The 12,202-nt window shown below is 43.1% G+C and overlaps 1 protein-coding gene and 1 pseudogene across 1 annotated transcript in view; both read right to left on the bottom strand.

The window, feature by feature from the left end:
- Positions 1-8,622, bottom strand: part of TPST (tyrosylprotein sulfotransferase) — a 52,143-nt gene extending 43,521 nt beyond the window's left edge. Inside the window, exons 1-3 of the mRNA XM_086523179.1 lie at positions 8,271-8,622; positions 7,985-8,162; positions 7,833-7,904 (exon numbers count right to left, since the gene is read on the bottom strand). Of these exons, the coding sequence (XP_086379305.1) occupies positions 7,833-7,904; positions 7,985-8,162; positions 8,271-8,319 (299 nt within the window). The 5' untranslated portion in view covers positions 8,320-8,622. The remainder of the gene's footprint in view (positions 1-7,832; positions 7,905-7,984; positions 8,163-8,270) is intronic.
- Positions 8,623-9,500: 878 nt separating this feature from the next.
- On the bottom strand, positions 9,501-10,653 carry LOC147447349 (uncharacterized; annotated as a pseudogene).
- Between the last annotated feature and the right edge of the window lie 1,549 nt (positions 10,654-12,202).

Below are 12,202 nucleotides of genomic sequence, written 5' to 3'. Positions count from 1 at the left end.
TTCAAGAGGGGGGTAGGTCACAAACTGATGACGTGGCTGCCCATTGCAACACACATCAACCCTACAGACCCCCAGAGATACTCTCTACCCTGTGGGAACGTCGGAGAGCATCAGAAAATGATGACGTGTCTGACTGTCCCGTAAACTGCGGAGGACTGGCCACGTGGCAGCAATACAGACGTCCGTGATTTACAGTGCTTTTTGCGGCAGCCTGCGTCAGATTTTGGCCTTGCTTTTTGCTACGCAAAACAGCATAAGAAAGAGAGAGACAGACTCTTGCTTTTTGAAGGCTGCTTTATTAAAGCATAAGAGCTTTAGAGAGAGATTCCTTCTGCTTTATTTATAGAAGCTTTTAAGTTTTCAACATTTAAAAAGAAGCTTTTGGGGCTCTGCTTTTGGCATCCCTTGTACTCTTTAAATATGTGAGCAGGCCTCTCACAACTCGTAGCATCTGGATGCAGAGTTTGAGTGTGAGCGCCCGCCCGCACTCTTGTACTTTGTTCTCAGATTAATACAAAAAGAAATACCAAAAGGGACGCCAGTCTTTGGGGCCAATATCTCTAGCCACGGATGTTAGGTGCAACGGAATGAATGTTTGCGCTTTGCTCAAGATGAGTGCTCCCAACTGTGCTCAAGGTTCCTTTTGTTCTTACGGAAGGGAGAGCCTTCCGTTCTTAATGAGAGAGTGCTATGATCACAAACAAAGTGAATGGACACTGTGCGTGCAAGTGTATGAGACTGAGACTGAGAGATAGAGAGAGAAGAGAAAATACGACACCAAGGACGTTGTAAAACCCTCCTCCGAAGGCCCCACTCTCTTCGGTGAGAGTGGTCTACTTATGATTGCACAATCTCGTACAAACTGAATGCATGTGAATGATGCAAGTCTAGGCTATGTCGACGACGACGACGGGGATGACGACACCGACATAAAGGCTGAAATCTGCAATCTGGTATCTGCTGTCCAAAAACGCTATGGGCTGAAATCTGCGACTAGTCCCAAAACGCTGATTTTGAGGCTGTTTCTGTGGGTCTTTGACGCTGAAAATCTGCAGGTTTCGGGCTGAAAACCTCATGAGGTTTCTTTAGTCTGAAAATTGATGGTCTTTCTGGGCTGTATCTGCTACTCTTTAGGGCTGACTTTTGCAAGTTCTTCACAGCTGAAAAACGCTGCACTGCTGTGGCTGAAAACGCTGCTAGAAACTATCAAAAACGCTAGGTTGATGTAGCTTTTCAAAAACGCTGGCTGATGGTATGTGTGGCGATGATGCTGATGCAAAACGCTACAGCAAGGGGATACTGTAGCGATGTTGCTGATGCAAAACGCCAGGCTGATACTCCTTAAAAAACGCTAGGCTTAGGCTGTTGAAGAAAACGCTAGAGGATGAAGTTCTTGCTTGGAGGGGGAAATCCACCAAGGTCTTGCTTGAGAAGTTGCCTGCTGAGCTTGGCTCTTGTTGCCTCTTCTGCCAAATAGTGCTAGCTCTAGTTTGCTTATATACAAACTTAGCAAAATTGCCCTACCTACTTTCCAACAAAAGTCACTTAAAAATAATAAGTGAAAAATGTCAAAATTAGGGAAAATAGGCTAAATGCACTGGAAAATTCCCCTGAAGGTTTCTGATGGATTCTGATGGGAATGCTTATGATCATGCTGTGTGCAACCAGAGGATATACATCTATACTAAGTGATTGGGCATGCACGGTCTACGAATAGACTCACAAAAGTGCCAGATCACTTCTAATCTAGACTGACTGGACTGACTGAACCGTGATCATGCTGTAGCTTGTCCACAGACACATAGAGTTGGATGTGTACGTGACATCCCTCCTTTTCAAACTGAGGTACTGGTACCAAACTGTATGGCGTCGAGGGAGATCGCCAATAGCATCCGGAATCCTCGAAGGGACTCTTCGCCGGCCCACTCTCATATGTGGGTCGTGCGGTACTTGAACTTCATAAAGGTCTGCAATGCCTTCTTCTTTGGGCCGCGCCGAAAGCGACACAAAGTCTTATGTGGCTTCTTCAATGCTTCAACTTCGTCGAGAGTCATGCTTCTTTCTTCGTCAAGAATCTCCATGGCTGAAAATTCCTGAAACCATTTCCAACACAAAACCATGAACATACTGATCCCATGTAAAGTGAGTGGAAAAAATCATGTCTTCCTGAAAGACTATGCATGCAATGTAGATGAACCAATAGACAGAATTCACCACATACACGCAAACAATGAGATCGAATCTTTCTCTTATGATCTAGAGCAATCAACCATGGCAATTCACAACGGAAATGCCCATGCTTGGTGCTCATACTTTCATGTGCTCTGTCTACTAATATGTCATGCCAAGGAAGAGACATGGAATGTGACGTCTTTACATGCATAATTTTCAGCTTTTCATGAACAATCCGCATACATTCGTGCTCATTCATGAGTGAAACGTGCTCAACGTACAATATGTCATGCCTAAGAAAAGGGATCACATAAAAACGCTGACTAAAATACAAGAAATGATCACGAATGAAACACTCGTACAATGCGTGCGTATCAATCATGCGAACACATAATACTTCCTGTGAGGGTTCTTTGGACCTAGGCTCGAGAGCCAAGATCGGTTCTTCGTGACTGATCGAATCTGCAATGAGGTTAGCTTCGCTAGAAAAAGCATCCGCTAACACATCATCCTTGTGAACAATCACATCTTCTTCATGCAACTCATCATGCTTGTGAGAAATCACATCTTGATGATGCAAATCATTGTCATCCAAATCATCATGCTTCTCATAATCATGCAAATCCTGTGTATTATGCTTTGGAGAAAAAGAGACTGAGAGAGTCTCCTTCTCCAGAATCCTTTCAATCTTGTCCTGCATATTAGCAATGAGAGAGGGAGAATGAACAATGTCCTCTCCACGAATGACAATGGCAGAATCACTTTTGGCATAGAGAGTGAAAGTGTTAGCCTCCCAATCAATGAGAGGGTTAAGATCACAAAACCATACAATGCCCAAAATCATATCACATCCCGAGAGAGAAGAAACACAAAATCTTCTAGTGCTTGTTGTTGAATTGTAAACAAAACACCAAAACACTCCTGCGTGATGAGAGAGTCCATACCGGGAACAAAGCCAGAGACCTCGAGAGGAGATTTCTGACTAACTTCTAGGCGGGATCTCTCAACAAGAGAGGGACTGATCACATCATGCATACTACCTGGGTCAAACAATATGACAAAACGCTGCCCAGACACCTGACCATAACATTTAATGAGAGAATCATCAATGGGAGGGTCAAGAGAAACTTGGGGCACACTCGTGTTATCATTAATTGCATTAGCAGAGTAAGTGGGTTCTGTGGATTCTTTAGATTCATTCGATTCAAGCTTAGGACATGTTCTTTTTATGTGACCCTTAATGTGACAATGAAAACAACGACCTTCCTTAGAATATGTGCTTTGCTCTTCCGATGTGATGTATCCTCCTACAATTCCTTGTGCTATCTTTTCATCTGGCGTAAGCTTAGGTTTAGCAATTGTGTTATCTTTACCCTTAAAGTCATTGGAAGAATTCTTTTCTGAGAGACTGTTGGAAGATTGGTTAGAAGAGTTACCATTCTTACCGTTCTTACCGTTCTGAGGGTTCTGAGAAGTCTGCGAGGTACTTGTGGAAGTCTTGTTCTCCTTAGGCTTTCCCTTGTTGTGTTTCATCTCTTGTGCGAGAGTGATCGCTACAGCCTTGTTGAGATCGATTAAATCGAGCACCTCGACATCGTACTTAATATACTCGTCCAATCCATAAAGGAATGCCTCTTTGCGCTCATCATCCGACTTGCGTAATTGGGTACCTAGCTGCAAAACACGATTAGAAAAAGACATAACCGGCATACCATTTTGCTTGAGAGCGCACCAATCGTCCTTCAATCGTGTGAGGTACTGAGGTGACATAAACGGCGCCTTGAGCTTGTCTTGGAAATCAGCCAAATTGAAGGAAAGGGACGTGAATTCATCGGCTTCCTTTAGGTGCCCGGCTAACTGTGCCTACGTGATACTAATTAATGGCATCACGGGCAAGGTACATGGCTTCCGTCAAAACTTTGTTATTTCCTGTCTTCTTAGTTGTCACAAAATAAGCATTAAATTGATGCAACCAAGAATGAATAACCGTAACATCCATCTTACCATCATACTTACTAAAAGTTAACTTCTCTGTGACTCGATGATTGAAATCCGCATCATGGCTTGCGCCACTTGAGGAACTCCCACGATCTTTGGCTGGTTCGGACTTCGAGGTAAGTACTTGTCGAATCAATTCTTGAGTGTGTAGTTCTCTTTGAGCCTCACGCTTGACCTCCAAGGCCACTCGTTGAGCTTCACGCTCAACCTCCAAGGCCACTCTTTGAGTTGCACGCTCGGCCTCCAAGGCCGCGCTTTGAGCTTCCCGTTCCTCCTTTCTTTGTGCTTTTCTTTCTTTTCGTTCATCGCACTCGCATTCTAAAGCAATGCGATTTGCTTCTTGTTGTGCCAACGCAATTCGATTCGCTTCTTGTTGTGCCAGCGCAAGGCGAGTCGCTTCGCGATTGGGTTCTTGTTGTCGGGCCATCATGTTCATGCGAGTCTCTTTTTGTTTGGCCATCATGTCCATCATCTGCTTGACCATTGTCTCCATCACTTTGTGGCGTCGATGGCGAAGGGGGAGGGTCGGAAAAATCTCTTGGTGGGGAAAATTCTTCGTCGCCTCTCTCATTTGTCATCACCTGTATGCGAAGTATCCATTCCACTTCGGGTGACGACCATGCACTATGATCTTTGGTTCTTAAGTCCACGAGGGACTTGGGTTCGTGAGGGTCTTGGGTTCTTGGGTTCTTGAGGGTCTTGAGGTTCTTGAGGTTGTCTTTTGCTTACAAACCGTGTTTGAGAAGGATCTTCTCTTCACCCGAGTTCTACTCCTTTCCGCGGGCGCACCCCTAGGCGGCCTTGCGCTCACACCAAGGTTGCTTTTTCCCACCTCACATCGATTGGCCGGCCGCTAAGTGCACGGTCCGCTCTCAATGAGTGAAAAGAGACACAAGGGGAGGTTGGACAAGCCCTTCTTTCTTGGGATTCCTGTCACTCTTCAAAAACACAATTAGGAATCGACACGCCCAAGCGAACTTTGGTTCGTGCGACCGCAACAAGCAAAAAAATTCTTGTGATTCTTGTGGTCCTTTCCTTGAGTGATACAGAACACTGCCAAAGCTCTGATACCAATGTTAGGTGCAGCGGAATGAATGTTTGCGCTTTGCTCAAGATGAGTGCTCCCAACTGTGCTCAAGGTTCCTTTTGTTCTTATGGAAGGGAGAGCCTTCCGTTCTTAATGAGAGAGTGCTATGATCACAAACAAAGTGAATGGACACTGTGCGTGCAAGTGTATGAGACTGAGACTGAGAGATAGAGAGAGAAGAGAAAATACGACACCAAGGACGTTGTAAAACCCTCCTCCGAAGGCCCCACTCTCTTCGGTGAGAGTGGTCTACTTATGATTGCACAATCTCGTACAAACTGAATGCATGTGAATGATGCAAGTCTAGGCTATGTCGACGACGACGACGGGGATGACGACACCGACATAAAGGCTGAAATCTGCAATCTGGTATCTGCTGTCCAAAAACGCTATGGGCTGAAATCTGCGACTAGTCCCAAAACGCTGATTTTGAGGCTGTTTCTGTGGGTCTTTGACGCTGAAAATCTGCAGGTTTCGGGCTGAAAACCTCATGAGGTTTCTTTAGTCTGAAAATTGATGGTCTTTCCGGGCTGTATCTGCTACTCTTTAGGGCTGACTTTTGCAAGTTCTTCACAGCTGAAAAACGCTGCACTGCTGTGGCTGAAAACGCTGCTAGAAACTATCAAAAACGCTAGGTTGATGTAGCTTTTCAAAAACGCTGGCTGATGGTATGTGTGGCGATGATGCTGATGCAAAACGCTACAGCAAGGGGATACTGTAGCGATGTTGCTGATGCAAAACGCCAGGCTGATACTCCTTAAAAAACGCTAGGCTTAGGCTGTTGAAGAAAACGCTAGAGGATGAAGTTCTTGCTTGGAGGGGGAAATCCACCAAGGTCTTGCTTGAGAAGTTGCCTGCTGAGCTTGGCTCTTGTTGCCTCTTCTGCCAAATAGTGCTAGCTCTAGTTTGCTTATATACAAACTTAGCAAAATTGCCCTACCTACTTTCCAACAAAAGTCACTTAAAAATAATAAGTGAAAAATGTCAAAATTAGGGAAAATAGGCTAAATGCGCTGGAAAATTCCCCTGAAGGTTTCTGATGGATTCTGATGGGAATGCTTATGATCATGCTGTGTGCAACCAGAGGATATGCATCTATACCAAGTGACTAGGCATGCATGGTCTACGAATAGACTCACAAAAGTGCCAGATCACTTCTAATCTAAACTGACTGGATTGACTGAACCCTTATCATGTTGTAGCTTGTCCACGGACACATAGGGTTGGATGTGTCACGTGACAACGGAACTCCGTCTGGCCAGTGTTGAATCAATTGTGAACTGTGAACTGTTTTGAAGTGGTTATTTGGTGCTGTCGCGGTAGATTCTTGACTTGGAGTGTCCAAGTCTGTTACACTCGCAGCTTTTTGGGCGCCAGTTTTTAGACCAAATGCTTTTGGACTCCATGCTTTACATGTAAACTGCTTTTAAAGGGTTAAGGGCCTTTAAATGTGTGCCAAGGGCTCATTCTCTGGCATGCTCCCGCGTGGAGGTGCAAAGCAAAGAGAGCCTGTACTAAGTTGAAGCAATATAAAGAAATACCGAAAGAGGCGCCAAGGTTTGGGGCCAATGCTCTCTTGGGGTGGAGCTCCGCCACTCCATGTCTCATGTGTCGTGCATCTCTTTCAGTTCAGTTGTTATTGAAGTGCTTAAAGATCTTCTTTTGTTGGTACGCGGTCCCCTCCTGTTACATGCAAGAAATATCCGAATCTTCCTCTCAAGTAACCATGATCATCAGTTGGAGCACCTAAACTCTCTTGTTTGCACAATCGCCCGCAAATCTGGTACCCACTCTCTCTCTCTCTCTTGCCCTTCTCTGCCTTGCGTTACTCTCTCCTCCACAAGTGCTCTCATATCCTCATCCCTTCCACAGCCTCTGCATTGTAGAGACTAAATGCTCTCGCTGTCAACATTTGGGACTGCACTATTAACATCACAAAGTGTTTTTAGGTGTGCCAGGAGAATGTCCAGCAACCATTATCAAGGACATTCCCAGCTAACTTAAGGCACCCTAACCCTAAAAGTCATCATCCCTAACCCTTTACAAGCTCAAATGGCCAGGCCAATTGTGCAGGTAGTAGAAATGACACCATGAGAGAGGAGACTTGTATACATAATTGTTGTAAGCCCCTCTCTAAACTAGACACAATTTACCTGTACTTGCATCAAAAGAAGAGATCTTTCACCAACAGCGTAAAGCTAAATCAAGAACATGGAATGCCTTCATCATGCTCTACTTTGGGCTTAAGAAGGATAAATAAACAGGAATTGGGTTGCCATTGTTGATCAAGTCCTCTGAATCATGTGAAAATTGGTTGTGCAGCTCACACGTGGAATGAATACAATCTCCTTACACACGGCAAGACAACTTGCGCTTAAACGGGCTTTATAGACAAACCATAGACCTAGACCTCTACATTAACTATTTAACTAAAACAAAGCACTGATGCAAATATACAACTATCTACCTAATGCAAAGTATAAGAAATGTGTAGCCAGCCCTGGACCAGAACTAGCCGTACAGGATGGTTGAATGCCTTGAAAAAATGGAGAAGGACATCGCCTCAAACACTTACCTTGAATTGAACCGGAGCTTGTCATAGGAGCGGTCGCAATGCTGCTGCTTGGGATAAAGATGACGCAACAAACTGCAAATGATGCCGGAGTTCGGTAAGCACAGAAGCTCATCAAAATTCGAACACAAAGAGATTATAAAGAGAGAAGCAACCATTGATGGTAAGTCCGGCCCCCTGTTCGCGGCACATGCAGAAAGTAAAGCAGCTCTTTGAGTTGTTTGTGGTGATCCTCCGCAAGCTCTGATAACTCATTCACAGCTTGTAGTGCCCAACTTTTAACTGCTATACTGCACTTCTCTCTTTGTCTATCAAGGGCTAACGCACCATAACCTGCAAGCAAACGAGAGTCCAAAAAGCACAATTGGAGTCTCATGCAAAAGGTACAGATGAAGAGAGAAATGATCAGATAAGAAAGCAAGCATACGAGAAAATTCATACTTGGGATGACAAGGAGGAAGAGCAACAGGAAGGTAGAAAACGCTGACATTGATGTGTACTAAACACGGTCGAAGCGAAAGAAGCTCGGCAGATATCAAAAGTATCTCTTCGCGGGCAATCGAGAGCTCAAACGTGGAAGAAAATGCACAGTCCAACTTCGTGTAAGAACAGAGACTTGCAACGAAGGCGCTGATAGCACTTTGCATACATTAGGAAGTGAAGGAATGGCTATGCCGACAAGGAGATGAGCGAAGAATTTGATGCGCTCACTGAGATCTACGCTGGAGGGAGTAACGACTGCAGATGTAGCAGCCATCGTTCCTCCTTTTGAGGCAATTCCCGACGCGGTATCGACCCTCCTAAATTGACATTTCTAATACAAGGTTTTTATGTATTTTTATAGTTTAATACATATTCAACCTCCACTTGTTGGTGGAGTCACTCCACCCCAAAAAAAAAAAACCAAAAAAAAAAAAAGATGACATTTCTAACTAATTTTTGGCTTGCTGAAACCACGCCAGATCAACAAGCACTACCTAGTGAACTAGTTTTGCTTAGTGGGTCTTTGCTATGTAACATCTATAGAATACAGTAGCACATATGGAAATTGACATTTAACATCTGAAAGAAGAAGGAGCATGACTAGTTTGCCAATGCTCGCACTATGTGAAAAGCATATGTAGATTTGAGAAATGGTATGTTTTTTTCTTTGTGACGAGAATATGGCGCTTGGTTTTTTTTTTAGTTTAAATGGGAGGACCCAAAATTGATTTAAATATGGAACAATAGAGATTGATATGAGTTTTTTATCAATGAATGAATAATAGTACTTGATAGAAATATTGTGAATGTTTTTTTGTGCGGAATAATTGACGAAAAAGAGAGAGAAAGGATGTTGTGTTAGCGGACAGAAAAAATCAGATTTCATTGAAACGTGCACGACAGTGACAAGGATAATTTAGATCTTTCTTTTTTGTTTCAAGAACATGTATTTCTTACAGTGAGGGGGATGAGCTCGTAGAATATTATATCCAAGTGAACTTGTACTACTATGTGTATTGATGAATGTTTTTTCTAATGCACGTGCTACATGTAAATTCTTGGAGATGGAAAGTATGTCAAAAATGAAGTTTTCCTCGAATGGTTGGTAGCAATCAACGTCGGATCGCATTTTTGAAGGTGGTTGTCGAATGTGCTCTGCCTTTCGTCTTTCAAAATTGTTTGTGACACCTATGTACTTTCGTCCGTTTTGGCGGCATGTGATGGAGTAGACTGTGTATTCAATGTCCGTTGTTTTTTGCTCGGTTGATTGTCGTGATCGAGAAGCAAAACTTGAGGCTTGTTGTCCTGTTCTGCACAGCAAAAGCAAGAAAGAAAGGAACGGGATTAATGTAAGATTGCATGATGAAGCTTGACAGTATTAAACTATATAATCGAGTGGGATATTTCTTGATTTTTTATTTTTTTTCATGGTGGTATCACCTGTGGGTGGGTTGTTGATGTTGATGAAAGCGTATGGATAGTCACTTCCAAAGCGTGCTTTGTAAACATCCTTGTTGTGTTGCCACGTCGCTTTTGTTCTGTAATTGATGGTGGCTCATCGTTGCACTGTCTCTTGAAGCTTGCGAAGATCTCACTTGCGTCATCGTTCGTTGTGTCCAAGAGGTCCTCGAGCACGACATCGTAGCCATAGTGCAACATCTCAAGAATGTAGGGCTTTATTGGTGTCTTCAATTGAAGGAGACGATTACCATCCTCGACTGTCATGAGATCCTCGGGCACGTCAATCTCTATAGATAGTTTGCAAATGATCTCTTTCATTAGACCTAGAAAGAAAAAGGAGTATTAGAAGGGACAAACAAATTTGTATTTCTTGTAAAAAAGCATGTTTTTTTAATGTTTAAAGCAATGAGAAGAAGGAAAAAAAAAGTAAAAATTGCATGCGTGTAGAGCTGACCTGTTGCTCTTTTAATACCCATGCTCTTGTTTTGTTCGAGCTACTTTACGGATCTGTCTATTAACAATCGTAGTTCAGCATAGTTTGCAAAACCGTTGACGTAAGTGTCCGGCCGGCAACCTGCCAGGTTAAGCAGATGCATTTGTTTCTCTGTTGGATACTGACGTGGTTCGATTTGGGGTTTTTTCTTTGAGGCAATGTTTTGCTTGAAAAGGGTAACAAGTCTCTGCAAGGTTATACAAATGCGATCAGTATTTTGTGTGCATTGCAGGATCATAATGTGATATGGTTTATAGAGTAGTATACCTTTGAATTGTTCATTTTATCCTCTTCGTTGTTTATGTTGCCTGCAATGGTGACATGGTTAGAGTTCATACTGGAGAAACGAATAGTAGAATTGTGCAGAAGCGATGAGAAAGTGTTCATAAGAATCGAGACAAAAGTAGAGTGCAAGATAACGCTACAAAAAGAGTGCAGTGCAAGTTAATGACAGTTTCGAAAGATCAAAATAGAAGAACTCTTGAGACATCAGTTATATGTTTATAGATTATTTTTTGCACAGATGCTGGAAAACAAAGGCATATGGAAATTTTATGAACTATTAGAGTACATAATTCACTAGCCACCAAAACATTTTTAATGAGATCCGTGTATAACATGGAGTGGAACAGGGCGAAATATATCAGGAGTCGGTAGATTGAGAATTCGGAGATTTTGCCGATCTGTGATTCGCGATAACATGACGTATGTAAGCCCCGGTGCAAATGCATCTCTGAAGATAAGAAGAACTTTGGTAGAAATTGTTGCACCATGTGCCTTGTGTCCAGTCATGGCGTATGCAAGTGTCAAGGGGAATGTGGATTTGTGAAACCATGCGCCATTGACTGCAGTTCGTTTATGCTTTGTCCGACGAAGTGCCATCTTTTTATCGGTGCAATGAATGAGAACGACGATACATATAAGTTGACCTTCGTTGTTATGCGTTATGGCGTCAACAGTACATGTTGCACCATTTGCTGCACCGATTGTTAAGTCGATGTTTTCAGTGATCATGCAACGAGCCCCAATTGCGATCGAGTCCAGCTCGTTGAACTTGGGGTCTAGGAGCCATTACTGAAGTACATTTATGTTACCTGCGTTCGTCTTCAGGTCAACTTTTGTAATGTCAATTTGATTGTACAACTTATTCAAGGCAAGGTTGTTGTAGTGTTGGACGTCTGATCTATGAGTGCAAATTATTGTAGTGGAGTCGTTGATGTAGTCATGAACATGTGATTCATCTATAATGCATGCTCCCAAGGTACAGTTGATCTCATATGTGGTTGGTCTTCTTTCACGAATAATGGTCAAGAATTGGAGGAGTTCAGGGTCCTTTGCATGCCGTATGGAGAATGACATCTTGTAGAAAGTTGCATGCAGCCAGTGCACCGAGCTTGTGATATGGCATGCTTCACAAAGGTCCCGTGCGTGGTTACAAAATGGGGGCAAGTGTGCAAGGTCACCGAGCAAGAGAATACATGTGTTGTTGAAGGGATCTGTCAATGTGCCGCTTCTTACATTGACAATCTGTCTTATGATAAGGTCAAAAGTGGTCCGTGTTAACATAGACAGCTCGTCTATGATTATAATATCTGCCTCTTTTATATCCAAATATCGTTCGTCGGTTTCATGAATAGAGAGAGGGTACTGTTGATTTCTTGTTGGTATCTTGAATTGATAATGGACTGTAGATGCAATGCTGCTTAGTCTTGTTGCTGCAGCTCCGGTCGATGCAGCAAGTATGACGCTCATGTTCCATCTGACATACTCATATGTCAAATATCTGATAAGATGTGTTTTTTCGCTCCACGGTGTCCCTGTGATGACATGCAAGCCATTCTTGGCATTCAACAATTTGTTGTATACATTGGACTGTTCCGTTGTGAGTTCTGAGTCATTAACAGCAGCGAACTCCTTCAATATGGCTAGTGACTTC

This window comes from Adiantum capillus-veneris, chromosome 11, assembly GCF_014529385.1.
Source record: "Adiantum capillus-veneris isolate H3 chromosome 11, ASM1452938v2, whole genome shotgun sequence".
NCBI classification, from domain to species: Eukaryota; Viridiplantae; Streptophyta; class Polypodiopsida; order Polypodiales; family Pteridaceae; genus Adiantum; species Adiantum capillus-veneris.
This window is presented reverse-complemented; position numbering and strand designations above follow the sequence as displayed.